The sequence below is a fragment of the Ailuropoda melanoleuca genome, chromosome 15 (assembly GCF_002007445.2).
Source record: "Ailuropoda melanoleuca isolate Jingjing chromosome 15, ASM200744v2, whole genome shotgun sequence".
NCBI lineage: Eukaryota > Metazoa > Chordata > Mammalia > Carnivora > Ursidae > Ailuropoda > Ailuropoda melanoleuca.
In genome coordinates, this window is record NC_048232.1 from 39,780,397 (window position 1) to 39,800,090 (window position 19,694).

Sequence of the window (19,694 nt, forward strand, 5' to 3'; positions counted from 1 at the left end):
GTTTACTCTGTCTTCTTTTTCATCCTGTATTTCTGATAATGCTTCTAGCCGAGGACGAAGGAACTCACACGCGAGACATCAGGTATAGTGCTGCAGGGAGGCAAGGGCACAGCCTCTTTTGCTCTTGGTATCGTTTTCAAATCATAATCATGCTTGGCTTTAATTAGATTTTTAAGGTCTTTGAAAGAAAAATGTTTGCAGATGAAAATTAGGTTTAAAAAGAGGCTTTACTATTTATAGATTTCTACCTATTTCCTATAGAAAGGAATTATAGAACTCAAACACTGATTTAAGAGGAATTGTCTTCTCTAGTAAAAGTAGATAAATCCTCAGTTTTTACATTGCGTATTTGGCAGTTTACCGAATTTGAGTCAAGGGCTTTGGTTAAGGCAAGTCAGTGTTAAATACCAAATGCACATTAATACTGGATTACGGACCCACAAATAAATTATAAAAAAAAAAGAGAAGAGCTTTCTCTTTCGTGGCTAGCATTTTATGTCACAGACTCCAGTGTTTCTGAAGACTACATTTATGTAGGAAACCACATCATTAGTAACCTCCCTTAATAATATGTTACGGATGTCTTAGTTTCTTTAAAGACAGACCTTTTATCAAATATGTGCACTGATGGTTAAAAAATGTGTGTGTATGCGTGTGGCATGTACACACGGACAGGTAGATGCATACATGCATACATGCATATGTACACAGATTGAGAACCACTGGCAGCCTTAAAAACAAGCCCTAACCTTGGCATTAAGTGAAAAGCCACCGGACTACCTAAATTGCAGTCACAAACCCACTGCCATAAGCCTCCAAAGAGCCTTATTGGCTCTAATTCAATATAAAATTATTGTCAAATTTGATTAGCTGGCTTCCCAGCCCAGGGCTTACAAGCAGGGGCAAATTAGCTGGAGAGAAGGGAAGATGAAGATAAGATGAAAGCATGAGATGTGCAGCTGATGGTCTGGCAGAGAAAGAGCAGAGAAAAGCTCAAAGAAACAAGCGTATGATTCTGTTATATTTGATAGCACAGTACAAGAATGACTGCCTGAGATGACAGGGCAACTCGTACTATACTTTTAAAAGATTTTTCCTTAAGAACAGTTAACGGAAACCAACTTTAGGTACTAAAGAAGGAGTAAACCAGTTATCCTTGGAAATTCACTTAGGTGAGCTCTTCCATGTCCCAGATGGCATATTAAAGAATCTTTGGTCATAGCAGTAAAAGGACAGAGATCTCTGCCCTTCTGAAAAGTGCTCCATCCCTGGAGGTCCCCACAATATCACTGTGAGACAGCAAGAGCAAACTATTTTTCCCCATGGGGAAACTGAGGCAAAAAGGGATTTGTTTGAATGGTGGGTGAAGCACAGCCCATTGTTTCACTTTTTGTAAACTATCTTCTACCAAAGCATCTGGCATCCATGAAATTAAATTAAAACACACACACACTTATTACTTTTTGACCACAAAATTCATTGTATCTGAATAAAATACTGATGGTAAGCAAAAGATTAGCAATTACCTGAGTAAATGTAAAGACGAAAATATTTTTTAAATAATGTGAAAACTTAAGACAGTGCAAACATTTTTCTTTTAATAACATTTTTTTTCTTTCTTTTTGTTTTAATAGTAAGTTCAGCAGAGGTGCAAACTAATTTCTCCTTTTATCACTTGCATTTAAGCATTTGTTGTTCTTTTAGATTACAGTGTTAAGTGAATCAGTCACGTAAGGGTTACTTCCCCTAAAACACGCTTGTATCATAGAGAAAAATCCCCTCACATACTCAGTAATTGCTGATGTAATTATATAGCTATTCTTGAGCCAACTAGTCTACGCTAAAGAGTTTTTATTCTTAAGAAATTAGTAAAGTATACATCCCTAAAACAAATTAACTAATTAGAGAAACTTAATACAGTCTCTAGAAGTGATTGAAGCATTAACTGATTAACACACTGATTAGATGGCCTTAAAACCTAAAATAAAACTATTCCTCAAGAAGTGTATTAGCCATTCTAGGAATAGTAAAGAGTTTAAATGGCTCAGCTTCATTATTCCCAATCCTTCCCCTGTTGCTTAATTGGAAAGGTTAGTGGATTCTGAATTGTTTTCATACATTAAGACAACCGAATTCTTCTTGTGTTTCAGAATAAAATTCCTCATGAATTAGTACCTGATGTCTGCTAATCATTTTGAACCTCCATGTTTCCTGTACATATCTAATTCCTGAAAGAACAGAGTCTTTAAAAGTACATGAAAACTAACTCCATAGTCAGTAACCTTCTTTAACTACATGGAGTGCATGGCATTGATACATATTTAACCGTGACCTCAGCAGCTCCTTCATCTCATCTGTCATCCTATATGTGTTTTAAAACATTTCCAGAATTCACATTTGTTCAGTAGAGTGCACTGACTCTATTACATGATATGGGGAAAGAGGCCAAAAAACTGTCCATTCCTCAGAAAATAAGATCGAATGGGATGTGCATTTATGCCATTTTTTCATAATCCTTAAAACATGTAAAAATAACAATGAAAAATCTATAAGGATAAGTTCTGATGCAAACCAAATGAATATATAACACATTGTGATCATCTAGAAGGCAGTCCTCCTATCCTGCATCTGGAAGCATGTAAGCTTTTTGATAACTGTTGTCATCCAGGTGATGTACTGTCAGGGTGTCACAGAGAGGGTCCCGGGATGTCTGAAAGGCTGTGTGTAGTGACCGGTACGGCTAGTCAGTCCTAAGATGCTATGGTTAGAAGACACAGAGTTCTTTTTAGGTCCATTAGATTAATTACTTGTATAAATAACTCTTAAAAAAATGAGTGATTCATGTATTTACTTTGATACATGAGCCTAAATATAAGTAAAGGGATAAATTAGCTTTGACATCTCTAGGCACAACAGAGGAGATTGAAACAGGATTGTGTTAAATGTATTTAATGTGGTTTGCTCCAGAGCTGAAATGTACCTTCGGTTACATATAATTTTACTTTTGGCCTTAGTAGAATATTTTAGAGGGGGGAGTATTCAGAAATTATCCTCTAAAAGAGTAAAAAGCACTCTTTAATTAGGGTTAAACTGTAAACTTTATTATTATGTGTGATTTATGTCTCTCTTCTGTGGTTAACTGGTTTCCATCTCTTTACCCAGGACTCAGGACAGATTATCCCTCTCATTGTGGAAAGCTGTATTCGGTTCATCAATCTCTATGGTAAGCCATAAACTATGGAATTCTTATTTTGTTTTTGGGTGTTTTTTTTTTAAGATTTATTTATTTATTTAAGAAATCTCTACACCCAACGTGGGGCTTGAACTCACAACCCTGAGATCAAGAGTCACATGCTCCACCGACTAAGCCAGCTAGGTGCCCCGAAAATTCCTACTTAAAAAAAAAAAATCACTAGGAGTATTTCAGTAAATGTGTCTTTTCATTTAACATTTGATTATTGGGAGAAGGGAGACCTACTAGTTGCGATGGGGTTTTTCATCCTCTTCATCTTCTGTTCTCTTTAGGTCTTCAGCATCAGGGGATTTTCAGAGTCTCTGGTTCCCAGGTGGAAGTCAATGATATTAAAAATTCATTTGAGAGAGGTAATTGCATGTTCTGTACCCATAAGTAAACCATGTTAAAAAGCCATCAGCTCCAGAGCGAAGTGGCATACTCGTCCTGTAGATCTTCAAAATCTTTCTCTTTGCATTCACTTCATTTTAGATGTTGAGGTAGGAATGTATTTAGAATAGGTAAGAAATGAAGCCAGAATCGTAGGGCTTTGTCATCAAGTATAGGAAGCATGTGGATTTTGTATCCTGGTTTAGGACTGGCATTGATCCTTCTCAGCATGTGTGTCAAAGGTGGCATAAGAACCCATAGAAGGTTCTGGAAGAGTGGCAAAATAACCCTGAGCCTACCTAGCAAGTGTTGGAGGTGACTCATCCCAACTGCATGTCGGGGACGCTTTCCTTCCTCTTACTACCCTTCCCAGACTCCTTCCCTGGTGCCTTACTCTTGTTCGTCGTTGGGTATCAAATAAACCCTACTGAACTGTTACTCCGTACATTGTAATTAGCAAACCATACACTTTAGTGTCAGGCAGACCCAGAATCAAATCACTGTTCCAGTTACTAACCATTTGACTTGGGTCAAGTTACTCGTCTCCTATTTTGGCCTCAGTTACATCATCTGTAGGATTTTAGGGTGGGGTCGGGATTAGGTACGATCAGCGAAAATTCGTAATTCCGTAGGGATGGCTCTTAGTTATTAGTGTGCCTCAATTGTAATGATTTCCATCGTGTCTACTCCTGGATACATCTGTACCTTTCTTCCTCTGCTTGGAAATTAAGCTAGACATACAGAATGAGGGGCATCATGGTATGAAGACAGGGCAACCTTCTCTCTCTCTCTCTCTCTCTGTCCCTTTTCCCTTGGCAGGGAGCCCTTGAACATTTGAAACCTTGGTGGAAGAGGTAAACTTGGAGCCAGGTTGTTTTTCCTATTCCAAGTTCTCTGACTGATATGATGTGTAAAGCAGAGCAGCCTCCGCTCTCAGCAGCAAAGTGGTCCAAGTCTCTTACAGGAACCATAGTCAGCATCAGTTGAAATGTATAAAGCATCAGTTTCCTGTGCCAGTCACCACAGGCAAAATGCTTTATTATTTTTCATTAGAAATTCACCTGGTATTTGTTTGTGATCTCTTTGAGTGAGGCTTTCTGTCAGTGAGCAAAATATATATACATATATATATATTGGTGAATTTTGTGTTCAGTGATTTGCCAGAGAAAACGGAGGACAAAAGAATCATGGGTTCCTGAAAATAAGCTGCCCGAGAGTCAAAAAAAAGTTAAAATATACAATTTTTGTGAACTTTAAAACAGACCTGTGAATAAAAAATGGAGTTTGATTTAACGCTGCGTATTATCCTGAGTTTCTTAAGGATTTTATCTCAGTTTAATTCTCAGGAGGGTGGAATAGCCATGTCAATTATGTACGTTTTAAAACTGCTTACCATAAAGGATAATATAATTTCATATTTGTGATATATTTTCAAGTTTTTACTTTTTATACAAATCCCTTGGTACCATTAAGGGTACATTTTCAGATTCCTCTATCTGATTTCCAAATCTCCCACTGCTGAATGTAGCTTTCACATGTGCCATGAATTGCCACTGTGCCACTTTAGGAAATATGTATGTAATTGTAGGTACTCACAATTAGGTGCATCCTATAATATTTCTGATATCATGTCTATATTGTATCTTTTTTCCAGTGGGATAAAAAACACAGAATGTAGTATTTGAATTCATGTCAAGCTAAGATTAGATTTTAAGTCCACAATATTTTATTTTAAGATTTGGGTAACTCATAAGGGATTATTTGGTAGCATAAGATTTTTAAAAAGCTTTATTTTAGCCAACTATTTTAAGTTAATCATGGGTTGGGATATTTAAACCAATTATTTTAATTCTAGTACTATATAATCTTTCATAAAGTGTAATTAAGAGATACATGTATATATAGAAACGTGTGTGAGTATAGAAACATATCTTTGTTCAGAGAAAAAAAGAGAAGCACTGAGGCATGTAACTAATATTTTTTTTTGTAGGTGAAAACCCTTTGGCTGATGACCAGAGTAACCATGATATTAACTCAGTTGCTGGCGTTCTGAAGCTCTATTTCCGTGGGCTGGAAAACCCCCTCTTTCCTAAGGAAAGATTTAATGATCTGATTTCTTGTATCAGTAAGTGGATTTTTTTTTAAGTATTTTCCCACCAGAATTGTTTCACTAACCAATTTCCTGGAAAAGGCAGTGACCCCTCTCCACATATCCTCCCCCTAACTATTACCCCATTGCCACCAAATTTTTGAGACCGTTTGTTTTCTTTCTGGATCCAACATGAGTCATCCTCCCAGCTGTGGCCTCGCCCTCAGCTGAGTGGGTTTTGCTCCTGAACATCACAGGCTCCATAGAGCCCAAGAGCTTCCCATTTAGTGGATGGAATACAGCAGAAAGGCAGGTGCCAACCAGCTAAGGGGAAGAGGAAGTTGTAAGCATGGAATGTAACTTCTTTTTGGCTTTTGGTTCTTGGTTTTCTCCACCAACCTTAGGAGTGGTATAATTTTCCCATCTTTGACTGTTACTTCCAGAGCTAAGGTAAAATGAGATCAATGATCATTAGTACAGTGCAGGGACACTAGGTGGTAATTATCTGTCAGTGGGCATCCCCAGCGAATAGGCAGAGTTGTTCTGGGACTATGTGTGACATATCATGAAACTGATAATCATCAGCAGATAAAACATTGCTGTTTTATTCAGGGAAGCGTTTGAGACTACAGGAAAGAAGGTAAAATTCATAATACCAGGAATGAGGTTATTAACCACATCGAGTTCCATACATCTAAAAATGCATTGCCTTTTTAAGCCCCAGTTCCCAGGCAAGAGTCTAGAGCGGACTCAGATCACACAGTGAGGCAAACAAGAATAAGGATCAAGCTTGCCCCTAATGAAGAAACCTTCTCACCCCACTTCCCCAACCAGCTCACCCCCCAACCCTCAAGTCCTACTGACCTCAAAAAATCTCCCAGATCATGCCTCCTTGCCCATTGCCATCGCCAGCACCTTAGCTTCTCCCCGGGGCTGTTGCTAACAGTCTCTTCGTGGAGTCAGCCCCTACTTCTATGTTCTGCCATCTCTTCCCACCACCCCCATCCTCCTCATCATTCCATCCTTCACACTGCAGCTAGATCCGACAGGGCAAATTTGGTTATATCACTTCCAGCACCCCCCTTTTAAAACCTACTGCAATATTTCTCACCTGAACACAAACTCCCGGGTATGACCAGTTCATAGAATCGAATTCTTCCTCCGTTGGATCGCTTCCTGGTTCTGTGCACACTCGTCTCCTGCCACCCTTCCCCTGTTTACTCCATATATCAACAGTAGCAAACAGCAAGCATGCCAGGGCGATGCCAGGCCATCGCCCACCCCCATGCCTTTGCCCACGCTGTTTGGTCTGCTGTCCCTGATAGCTATTTGACATCTGCTGTGAAGGCTTTGCTGACCTGGCACTCCTCCCAGCATGCCATCCCTCCTCCTACCACCCCTAGCAGAATTAGTCACTCTCTCCTCTACTAACTTCCCACTATGTACGGAGGTCTATAATTTTTCTTAATGCCTCACATTGCCGTTTTTAACCCCTTCTTCCTCTGTTGAAGAGAGAATTCAGGGAAGAGGCTAAGAATGCAGGCTTTGGCCTCAAATAGCCTAAGTCCAAATTGCTCACCAGCTGTGTGACCTTAGGCAAGCTTCTTAACCTCTCTGCACGTGAGTTTCATCAGCTATAAAAAAAGGATAATAACAGACTATATATATCATAGGGCTGTGAGAATTAAATGGGTTAATACCTGTGAAGTGCCAAGAAGAGTGTCTGACAAGGAGTATATTCAATGAAATGCCTACAGGTAACTTCACAGGCCTGTGAGGTCTTAGTAGATTATTCAGTTTTGTAGCCCTAATACTTGGCATACTTAATTCCAAGTACATTAGTAAGTACAGAATTCATAGTTGTTAAAGGTCACCAACATTTCGCCAAAATTCTTTTGTTGGCATTCATGCCTAAAATCCTGGCTCTAGTTGGGTGTGAGTTCCCCAGTCATAATTCCCTCCACCCCCACCCCACACAGCCTGATGTCTTGTGTGGGATTCAGAGGTGTGCCTATGTGTCCATTCCAAGACCCTTACAATGTAGCCTGAGTCATCACAGCAGGCCTGTGACCCAGCTGGAAAGAACTGAAAAAGAGGTGTCATGCTTCTGGAATTCTCCTTTGGGCTTGTCTGGAGATTATCCTTACATCCTAGCCAGAAAGCTTAAATCTGGAAAAATAATAAGCACTCTACAATGCTTAGTGGTTTTCTTGGTACATACATCATATCAGCATTTATGTTCACGTGTACCAGTAGGATAAAGAACGTTGGACCACCTTGTCAGTTAGTATTGTAGAATCACTTCACATTTTCACTGAATGAGAAATATTATTCCATTGTGGTTATTAAAATCTGAACCATAGAGTCAGAAAGATCAAGACCCAAATTGTACTTCACCACTTAACAGCTTTGTCACCTTGGGCAGAGATTAATACTTAATCTTACTGAATATCTGTTATTTATTTCATATAGCCTATGTGAAGGATAAATGAGATAATTCACACAAAGTATTTAGCATCATGCCTGGCACATAGTAAACCTCAATAAATGTTGCTAGCTATCATCATTACGGCTGTTACAGCTACTCCCGCTGTAATGTGAGGTCACATATGCCAGCACCTGGCTTAGCCACGTAGCAGCCTGTCTGTTCTTTGACCTCATTACCTCACATGCATTTAGAAATGAGGCTAGTCTAACCCAGAAGTTGTGATGCTTCCAGCATGATTTTTCCCAGCACATGAAATGTTTCGTAACAATCAAAGTCAAGCTGTCTCACAATGGAAGAGTCAGGCTTAGTGAAATAGGAAGACCGTAGGGGAAGAAATGGAAGATCTATAGAAAGATCTTTCTTTTCATGCACACGGTGCCTTACATGAAATGCTACCAGTGCAAATGAAGAAGTTGCAAAGACAACCCCACTGTATTAAAAAAGTGGATTAATGAAAAACAATGGCTTAATAATCCTCGGGTTAATTTTTATGAAAATAGTCTCTATCGGCGATGAATACCCTCCAAGACCAACATCTCAAAGAAGGAAGAGTCCCAGGATTTAAGGCTGCTAAGGATACTAGTCAGTCGAAATTTAACTGTGCTAGTAATTTAAGTTGTATTGTCAATGTTTTTGTTAGTGCTGTAGTTACAAAGTAGATAAGGGTTGAGTTGTCTGTCCCAACCCTACTTTTCCCCATAAGTCCTGTTATTTTTAGTGCATTTTGCAGGATAGGATGTTTTCAAGAACACATAATGAGTGATCCTGCATATAACAACCCCTTTTCTTCCAAATCTAATCTCTTAAAAAGAAAGGGATTTCTAGCTATTATTGATTTATCTCTAGGCAAGCATCTCCTCATGCCAGTGTGACCGTGATGTACCATATTTTTTCTGGATTTTCATTAAATTCTTTGAGAATGTTATAATATGTCATTCATCATTATGTCCTCTTATCAATATTACAATTTTTGATAATTTGAAACATTGCCTACCATATACAAAGCTTTCTAAGGATTCAAAGGCTTGATTTTTGCATTCAAAAGGTTTTAAAAAATAGTAAGAGAGCAAAGATATTTACAAATAAATGCAATCCAAGTATGTAATACAAGCACAAAGATTTAAAAACTCTAGTAGAGAGAGAGAGAGAGCTCATGCAGGTTGATTGTTTTCATCTGTGTCATCTTCTCGTAGCATTGCCATAATTGGATTTTTCCCTATTAAGAAAATCTCACGTGATATTTACTTTGTATAGAAAAATCTTCCCTTTCCATCTTTTTTAAGCATTTACATAGGTCTCTGTGGCTCCTGGGTGACTCAGTGGGTTAAGGTTAAGCTTCCAATTCTTGATTTCAGCTCAAGTGATGATCTCAGGTTGTGGGATCAAGCCCCGCCATGGGCTCTGTGAGGAGTCTGCTTCTCTACCTCTCTCTAAAATTAAGAAATCTTAAAAAAAAAAAAAAAAAAAAAAGAATTTACATAGGTCTCTGGTTACCTACTACTTTTTGCTTACTTACTTTTGGAGCATTTGGGGAAAGATTTTTTTTTTTTTAAAGTGATGAGTTGTTATTGTGCCATTTTCATGTCCCAAAATATTACGTTCTTTGGAAGCTTGCAAATATATGTACTAAAAGAAAATTGGTATTAGCTTACACGTGCGTGCATGCATTCTCAAAAAAAAAAAATTATCTGGATAAAGACCTGGTGGACTCCAGTGCAATCTAAATCTGAAGTGACAAACTTGTTAGTGTCTCAGTTTCTCACCCAAGGGTTATTTTTATTTTTTTAAAACCATCCACTTTGTGCATGGCTTTGTAAATGCTCCAGATTAGGCCCACACATTCTGGGCAGCTTCTAGAGTGGCTGTAAACCGTGGCTTTGAGATTCCCTAGGCAGAAGTCCAACGACTTGCCCTAGATGAGCTATCCAGGTGATTTGTGGTCTTTCCTGGCTGCCTCAGGGCAGTGAGCCCAGGTGGCACAATTGGACTTCACGTTACCTTGTGTGTTACTCTCTAGGTGACTGCTTGAGCACCAGGAAACTTTTTAGGAGGGTCTTTCACCTGTCATGATAGCAGCATGTCGTTTTGTAGAATACTTGAAAAATACACAAAAGCACATAGAACAAAATACTACCCTGCCTAATGCCGGTACTCAAAGACAATCAATGGTGTGTACACATCTTGTTGCATCTCCTTCTGCTCTTTTTGTATTCATGTGCACACACAACTTTTTTTAAAAGCAAAGTGGAACTGTACTGTCCATTCTGTTCGTCATCAACCTTTTTGACTCTCTTATTATATGTAATTTCAAACATCTATAAAAAGATACAGGAAATTTTAATGAACCCCAGTATATAACAGTCACCTAACTTTAACAATTTTCATTTCTTGGACAAAATTATCCTACCTCGGCACCAAAGACGTCTCAAGAATTCTTTCTTGGTCGCTGGCTCCAGACTCCACCCCACCAAACCTCACCTATATTCCAAAACCACATCACTAATAAGAATTTCATGAGATATTAAACAGTGAAGGGAGAAGCTTTGAGGATTGTCAAAGAATTCCTGAGATTAAGCACCATGGGTTTTGCTCTTACACACCATCCAGGAGGAATTTATTAGAAGACTCTGATATGTATTCTACACACAAACTTTTGTAAGCCAGAAACGGAGTTAAGATGGCAGAGGAGTAGGGGACCCCTTTTTTCAGCCAGTCCCCTGACTCGAGCTGGAGAGGTACCAGACCAGCCTGAACATCCACGGAATCAGCCTGAGACGCAGGAAGATACATCTGGATCTCTACAAATGAACATCTCCAGCACTGAGTATTGAGGTACGAAGCGGGGAGCCGTGCAGACACGCACAGATATCGGAAGATAAACGGAAGGGGGAGGAAGCCGCCGTGTCCGGGCGCCGGGAAGCGGTAGCCACGTGCACGGGGGAGCGGGTGGACCTCGGACGGCACCGCGAGACAGCAGACTGGGAACGTGAGCGTGGAGCACGCGCCACCAGGCTTCCCACAGAACTCCGGAACTCCGGTGTGCTCACTGGATCCAGACTGAGACCGGGAGCTCCGGGAGCGCGCGCGGGGCGGCTGGTGGCTGGCGGTGTTAGAAACACAAAGGACAGAGATGCGCCGGCCCTGCAAGTGAGGGCTGGGACGCCGGGTGTGGGGCGCACATCCCGGGACGCTGCAGGGTTGAGCAGCACCAGCAGAAACAGAGTTAAAGTGGCCAGAACATCAGTGGAGAATGATCCGGGATCCCTCTGTTCTGTAACAGAGGCTGAGATTCGGCCACTGCTGCTCTGACTCTCAGAAGAGGCACAGCAGACCGCCACGGAAAGCCGCCAGAGAACAAAAGCCTGGAAATACCGGCTCACAGGGTGCCCATCCCCATCCCCCCTCACAGGGGACACGGACTCTACCCAAACAGGGTTGCCTGAGTATCGGCGTGGCAGGCCCCTCCCCCAGAAGGCAGGCTGAAAAATCAAGAAGCCCACATCCCGGGGCGCCTGGGTGGCGCAGTCATTAAGCGCCTGTCTTTGGCTTAGGGCGTGATCCCGGTGTTCCAGAAAGGAGTCCCTCATCGGGCTTCTCCACCAGGAGCCTGCTTCTTCCTCTCCCACTCCTGTGCTTGTGTTCCCTTTCCTGCTGACTGTCTCTCTTTCAAATAAATAAATAAAATCTTTAAAGAAGAAGCCCACATCCCTAAGATCCCTATAAAACAAGGGCACAGGGCCAANCGCACGGCCTGGGTCCCAGTCAACACTTGGGCTCTGGACAACCCTGCAATCTCTCTTCATCAGAATGACGAGAAGGAGAAGTCCCCCCCAGCAAAGAAAAGATAATGAGTCTGTGGCCTCTGCCACAGAATTGGCCTCGGCCACAGAATTAATACATACGGATGTATCCCAATTATCAGAAATGGAATTCAGAGCAACAATGGTCAAGATGATGAGTAAACTTGAAAAAAGCATCAGAGAAAGCGTTGCTGAGAATATAGAATCCCTAAGGGCAGAAATGAGAGCGAATCTGACAGAAATTAAAAATTCTATGAGCCAAATGCAGTCAAAACTAGAGGCTCTGACGGCCAGGGTCACCGAGGCAGGTAACGTATTAGCGAATTGGAGGATGGNGAATCTGACAGAAATTAAAAATTCTATGAGCCAAATGCAGTCAAAACTAGAGGCTCTCACGGCCAGGGTCACCGAGGCAGGTAACGTATTAGCGAATTGGAGGATGTGGTTAGTAGAAGAAAAAACGAAAATAGAAGCTGGTCTTAAAAAAATCCACACCCACGAATGTAGGTTACGGGAGATTACTGACTCAGTGAAACGATCCAATGTCAGAATCATCGGCATCCCTGAAGGGGTGGAGAAAAACAGAGGTCTAGAAGAGATATTTGAACAAATTGTAGCTGAAAACTTCCCTAATCTAGCAAGGGAAACAAGCATTCGTGTCCAAGAGGCAGAGAGGACCCCATCCAAGCTCAACCAGGACAAACCTACGCCACGGCATGTCATAGTGCAATTCGCAAATATTAGATCCAAGGATACAGTATTGAAAGCGGCCAGGGCAAAGAAATTTCTCACGTACCAAGGCAAAGGTATCAGGATTACGTCAGACCTGTCTACAGAGACCTGGAATGAGAGAAAGGCTTGGGGGGGCATTTTTAAAGCTCTTTCAGAGAAAAACATGCAGCCAAGGATCCTTTATCCAGCAAGGCTGTCATTCAGAATTGATGGAGAAATAAAGACGTTCCAGAATCGCCGGTCATTAACCAATTTCATAACCACCAAACCAGCCCAACAGGCGATATTAAGGGGGGCTCTATAAAGGTAAAAAGGCCCCAAGAGTGATACAGAGCAGCAAGTCACAACCGATACAAAGACTTTAAAGAGAAATGGCATCATTAAAATCATATCTGTCAATAATCTCTATCAATCTAAATGGCTTAAACTCTCCCATAAAACGCCACAGGGTTGCAGATTGGATAAAAAGACATGACCCATCCATTTGCTGTCTACAAGAGACTCATTTTGAACCCAAAGATGCATTCAGACTTAGAGTAAGGGGATGGAGTACCATCTTCCACGCAAATGGACCTCAAAAGAAAGCTGGAGTAGCAATTCTCATATCAGATAGACTGGATTTTAAACTAGAGGCCATAGAGAGAGATACAGAAGGGCACTATATTATTCTTAAAGGAAGTATTCAACAAGTGGATATGACAATTATTAATATATATGCCCCCAACAGGGGAGCAGCAAGATACACAAGCCAACTCTTAACCAGAATAAAGAGACATATAGATAAAAATACATTAGTAGTAGGGGACCTCAACATCCCACTATCAGAATTAGACAGAACTCCCTGGCAAAAACTAAGCAAAGAATCAAAGGCTTTGAATGCCATACTCGACGAGTTGGACCTCATAGATATATATAGAACACTACACCCCAGAACCAAAGAATACTCATTCTATTCAAATGCCCATGGAACATTCTCAAGAATAGATCATGCTCTGGGACACAAAACAGGTCTCAGCCAATACCAAAAGATTGAAATTATCCCCTGCATATTCTCAGACCACAACGCTCTGAAATTGGAACTCAACCACAAGGAAAAACCTGGAAGAAACTCAAACACTTGGAGGCTAAGAACCATCCTGCTCAAGAATGACTCGATAAACCAGGAAATCAAAAAACAAATTAAACAATTTATGGAGACCAACGAGAATGAATACACAACGGTCCAAAACCTATGGGATACTGCAAAGGCAGTCCTAAGGGGGAAATACATAGCCATCCAAGCCTCACTCAAAAGAATAGAAAAATCTAAAATGCAGTTTCTATATTCTCACCTCAAGAAACTGGAACAGCAACAGAGGGACAGGCCTAACCCACTGACAAGGAAGGAGTTGACCAAGATTAGAGCAGAAATCAATGAATTAGAAACCAGAAGCACAGTAGAGCAGATCAACAGGACTAGAAGCTGGTTCTTTGAGAGAATCCATAAAATTGATAGACCACTGGCAAAACTTGTCCAAAAACAAAGAGAAAGGACTGAGATTATTAAAATTATGACTGAAAAGGGAGAGGTCACGACCAGCACCATTGAAATTGCAAGGATTATTAGAAACTTTTATCAACAGCTATATGCCAAAAAACTAAACAATCTGGAAGAGATGGAGGCCTTCCTGGAAACCTATAAACTACCAAGACTGAAACAGGAAGAAATAGATTTCTTAAATAGGCCAATTAACTATGAAGAAATTGAGTCAGTGATAAACAACCTTCCAAATAATAAAACTCCAGGCCCAGACGGTTTTCCTGGGGAATTCTACCAAACATTCAAAGAAGAAATAATACCTATTCTCCTAAAGCTATTTCAAAAAATAGAAACAGAAGGAAAGCTACCAAACTCATTCTATGAGGCTAATATTACCTTGATCCCCAAACCAGGCAAAGACCCCCTCAAAAAGGAGAATTACAGACCGATTTCTCTAATGAATATGGATGCCAAAATCCTCAACAAGATCCTTGCTAATAGAATCCAACAGTACATTAAAAGGATTATCCATCATGACCAAGTGGGATTCATACCTGGGATGCAAGCATGGTTCAACACTCGCAAATCAATCAATGTGATACATCATATCAACAAGAAAAGACTCAAGAACCATATGATCCTCTCAATTGATGCAGAAAAAGCATTTGACAAAATACAGCATCCTTTCCTGATTAAAACCCTTCAGAGTGTAGGAATAGAGGGTACATTTCTCAATCTCATAAAAGCCATCTATGAAAAGCCTACTGCAAGCATTATTCTCAATGGGGAAAAGCTGGAAGCCTTTCCCTTAAGATCAGGAACACGACAAGGATGCCCACTCTCGCCACTATTATTCAACATAGTACTAGAAGTCCTTGCAACAGCAATCAGAAGACAAAAAGGGATCAAAGGTATCCAAATCGGCAAAGAAGAAGTCAAACTGTCTCTCTTTGCAGATGACATGATACTCTATATGGAAAACCCAAAGGAATCCACTCCCAAACTATTAGAAGTTATAGAACAATTCAGTAAGGTGGCAGGATACAAAATCAATGCCCAGAAATCAGTTGCATTTCTATACACGAATAACGAGACTGAAGAAAGAGAAATTAGGGAATCCATCCCATTTACAATAACACCAAAAACCATACGTTACCTTGGAATTAACTTAACCAGAGACGTAAAGGACCTATATCCTAGAAACTATAGATCACTTTTGAAAGATATTGAGGAAGACATAAAAAGATGGAAAAATATTCCATGCTCATGGATTGGAAGAATTAACATAGTTAAAATGTCCATACTACCCAGAGCAATCTACACTTTCAATGCTATCCCGATCAAAATACCGAGGACATTTTTCAAAGAACTGGAACAAATAGTCCTTAAATTTGTATGGAACCAGAAAAGGCCCCGAATCTCCAAGGAACTGTTGAAAAGGAAAAACAAAGCTGGGGGCATCACAATGCCGGATTTCGAGCTGTACTACAAAGCTGTGATCACAAAGACAGCATGGTACTGGCACAAAAACAGACACATCGACCAATGGAACAGAATAGAGAACCCAGAAATGGACCCTCGGCTCTTTGGGCAACTAATCTTTGATAAAGCAGGAAAAAACATCCGGTGGAAAAAAGACAGTCTCTTCAATAAATGGTGCTGGGAAAATTGGACAGCTACATGCAAAAGAATGAAACTTGACCACTCTCTCACACCATACACAAAAATAAACTCCAAATGGATGAAAGACCTCAATGTGAGACAGGAATCCATCAAAATTCTAGAGGAGAACATAGGCAACAACTTCTATGACATCGGCCAGAGCAACCTTTTTCACGACACATCTCCAAAGGCAAGAGAAATAAAAGATAAAATGAACTTATGGGACTTTATCAGGATAAAGAGCTTCTGCACAGCCAAGGAAACAGTCAAAAAAACTAAGAGACAGCCCACGGAATGGGAGAATATATTTGCAAAGGACACCACAGATAAAGGACTGGTATCCAAGATCTACAAAGAACTTCTCAAACTCAATACACGAGAAACAAATAAACAAATCATAAAATGGGCAGAAGATATGAACAGACACTTTTCCAATGAAGACATACAAATGGCTAACAGACACATGAAAAAATGTTCAAAATCATTAGCCATCAGGGAAATTCAAATCAAAACCACACTGAGATACCACCTTACGCCAGTTAGAATGGCAAAAATAGACAAGGCAAGAAACAACAATTTTTGGAGAGGATGTGGAGAAAGGGGATCCCTCCTACATTGTTGGCGGGAATGCAAATTGGTACAGCCACTCTGGAAAACAGTGTGGAGGTCTCTTAAAGTTAAAAATGGAGCTACCCTATGATCCAGCCATTGCACTACTGGGTGTTTACCCCAAAGATACAGACGTAATGAAGAGAAGGGCCATATGCACCNAGAGAAGGGCCATATGCACCCCAATGTTCATAGCAGCAATGTCCACAATAGCTAAATCGTGGAAGGAGCTGAGATGCCCTTCAACAGATGACTGGATTAAGAAGCTATGGTCCATATATACAATGGAATATTACTCAGCTTCAGAAAGAATGAATTCTCAATATTTGCTGCCACATGGACGGCACTGGAGGAGATAATGCTAAGTGAAATAAGTCAAGCAGGGAAAGACAACTATCATATGATTTCTCTCATTTATGGAACATAAGAACTTAGGATGATCAGTAGGGGAAGAAAGGGATAAAGAAAGGGGGGGTAATCAGAAGGGGGAATGAAACATGAGAGACTATGGACTATGAGAAACAAACTGAGGGCCCCAGAGGGGAGAGGGGTGGGGGAATGGGATAGACCTGTGATGGGTAGTAAGGAGGGCACTTATTGCATGGTGCACTGGGTGTTATACGCAACTAATGAATCATCGAACTTTACATCGGAAACCGAGGATGTAGTGTATGTTGACTAACATAATATAATAAAAAATCATTAAAAAAAAAAAAGCAATTTGGAAAAAAAAAATTATCCTACCTCTATCCTTTCCATCATCTTCTTGACTTTGTATCACTTCCTCTATATGTATGACTCTCTGGGAGATGAGGATTCTTTTCTTTTTTGTACAACGTAGCCATAATACCATTATCATACCTTAAAAAATAACAGTAATTCCTTAAAATCATCAAATAGCTAGTCAGTACATTTTTTAAATCATTGTTTATTATGCAATTAGTATGTGATCACTGTAGAAAAATTAGAAAATAATATAGTAAAACAAACCAAAGATAATATAAACCTTTTTAGTTGTTCCCAGATTTTTCCTATACACATACCTATGTACTTTTAAGTTCTTTATACCTATGTACTTTTTTTTTAGCGGGAAAGAGAGGGGAGTAGGGGCCTAGGGAGGAGAGAGAGAATCTTGAGCAGGCTCCACACCCAGCTCAGAGCCCATTGTCAGGCTCAATCTCATAACCCTGAGATCATGACCTGAGTTGAAACCAAGAGTTGGATGCTCAACCACTGAGCCACCCAGGCACCCCTATACCTGTGTACTTTTTAAAGCAGCTTATTTTGAGGCACCTGGGTGGCTCAGTCAGTTAAGCGTCCAACTCTTGGTTTTGGCTCAGATCATGATCTCATGGGTCATGAGATCGAGCCCCAGCTGGGCTCCACACTCAGTGTGGAGACTGCTTGAAGATTCTCTCCCTCTGCTCCTTCCCCGACTCATGCTTGTTTTCTCTCTCTCTCTGAAATAAATAAATCTTAAAAATAAAGCAGTTTATTGAGGTACAATTCTTGTGCCACACAATCCATTCATTAAGATGTACAACTCAGTGGTTTTTAGTACATTCACAGGATTATGCAGCCATCACCACAATCAATATTGGAACATATTTATGGCTCAAAAAAAAAAAAAAAAACCCGATTAGGAAACATACACTATTGACTCATTCCTTCTCCAGAACTAGGCAACCACTAATCTATTTTCTATGTTCTGGCCATTTCGTATATAAATGGAATCATACAAAATGTGGTCTTTGGTGACTGGCTTCATTTACTTAGCATGTTTCCACAGTTCACCCATGTTGTAGCATGTATCAGCACTTTATTTTATTGCCAAATAATTGTCCCCATTGAATGGATATACCACAACCATATACTTTTTATAAAAGGGGTATCATACCAAGTGACTGCTGATGGATGTGAGATTTCTTTTTGAGGTGATAAAAATGCTCTAAAACTGATTGAGGTAATGATTGATCAACTGTGAATATACTTTAAAGCCAAAAAACTATATACTTTATATGTGTGAATTATATATGAATTATATCTCAACACATCTCATTAGAAATTGTATCATGTCCTATTTGTTCTTTATAAGCCTTTTTTTTTTTAAGTAGACTCCATGCCCAGTGTGGAGCCCAGCATGGGGTTTGAATTCACAACCTTGAGATCAAGACCTGAGCTGAGATCAAGAGTCAGACATTTCACCCACTGAGCCACCCAGACGCCCCTATAAGCCTTTTTTTTCCTTAAGATTTTATTTATTTATTCGACAGAGATAGAGACAGCCAGCGAGAGAGGGAAGACAAGCAGGGGGAGTGGAGAGGAAGAAGCAGGCTCATAGCGGAGGAGCCTGATGTGGGGCTCGATCCCATAACGCCGGGATCACGCCCTGAGCCGAAGGCAAACGCTTAACCTTAACCGCTGTGCCACCCAGGCGCCCCGCCCCTATAAGCCATTTTTTGAATTTAGTGATGTTATTAACAATTTCCTGTATCAGTATTTTTCAAAATACAGACTTTAGTCACCATATAATGGCTTTTATTTCATTTAACAAATCCCCTAGTTTTAGAAATTTAGGTTGTTTCCAGTGATTTTGCAGTTAAGCAAAATATTATAATGAGCCTTTTAGTACATAAATCTATTTGCCCATTTCTAATTGTTTCATGGAAGAAAAAAAAAAAGCTTTCAGATTCTCTTCCTGGTTCTCCAATGTATGTTTTTGTAGCTAAAAATTCTTTCAGCCTTATTGCATACGTGATGGTTGCTGTCTGAATTCTAAATTTCTGTTTGATGCATTATGCTAGGGATTCCTTTTACCCTTAAAAATGTGGAACAGACTTAGTATCTGAACCGAATAAGTAAAGCTTCCTAAGCTAAGACTGTTCTTTTACTACCCTCAATAATTCAGCAGAAGGAGAAACATTATTTATGTATTTCTACAGTGTTGCTATTTGACTAGGAAAGAACATAATGGTTTAATTCACAGAACTTAATCTATTAATGATACTTAGAAAGATTTGCAAGCATTTCATTTCTTACCTAGAAGAGCAGCTGGTAACTCTCCCATCAAGGCTAGGCTAAGAGTCATCTAAACGTGCTAGAACTTCTCTCTGTTTTCCTCTTTCCCTTTCATTCACACACATACACTGTCACATGCACACAGTTGATTAATA

The 19,694-nt window shown here is 40.1% G+C and overlaps 1 protein-coding gene and 1 long non-coding RNA gene across 7 annotated transcripts in view; one reads left to right on the forward strand and one right to left on the reverse strand.

The window, feature by feature from the left end:
• The window catches only part of LOC117796500, a 33,029-nt gene extending 25,887 nt beyond the window's left edge, over window positions 1-7,142 (reverse strand). For both annotated transcript variants that reach the window (XR_004621060.1, XR_004621061.1), the window contains exon 1: window positions 6,823-7,142. This is a non-coding gene — a long non-coding RNA (uncharacterized LOC117796500). The remainder of the gene's footprint in view (window positions 1-6,822) is intronic.
• The window catches only part of SRGAP1 (SLIT-ROBO Rho GTPase activating protein 1), a 275,112-nt gene that overhangs the window by 222,532 nt on the left and 32,886 nt on the right, over window positions 1-19,694 (forward strand). For 4 of the 5 annotated variants that reach the window (XR_004621057.1, XR_004621058.1, XR_004621059.1 and 1 more), the window contains 3 exons: window positions 3,163-3,223; window positions 3,526-3,603; window positions 5,613-5,747. Coding sequence is in view for 2 of the 5 variants with exons in the window: in XM_034644551.1 (XP_034500442.1) it covers window positions 3,163-3,223; window positions 3,526-3,603; window positions 5,613-5,747 (274 nt within the window). In the remaining 3 variants the exon portion in view is untranslated. Of the gene's footprint in view, window positions 1-48; window positions 83-3,162; window positions 3,224-3,525; window positions 3,604-5,612; window positions 5,748-19,694 lie in introns of all 5 variants that reach the window. The other variant, XM_034644552.1, reaches the window with a different exon arrangement.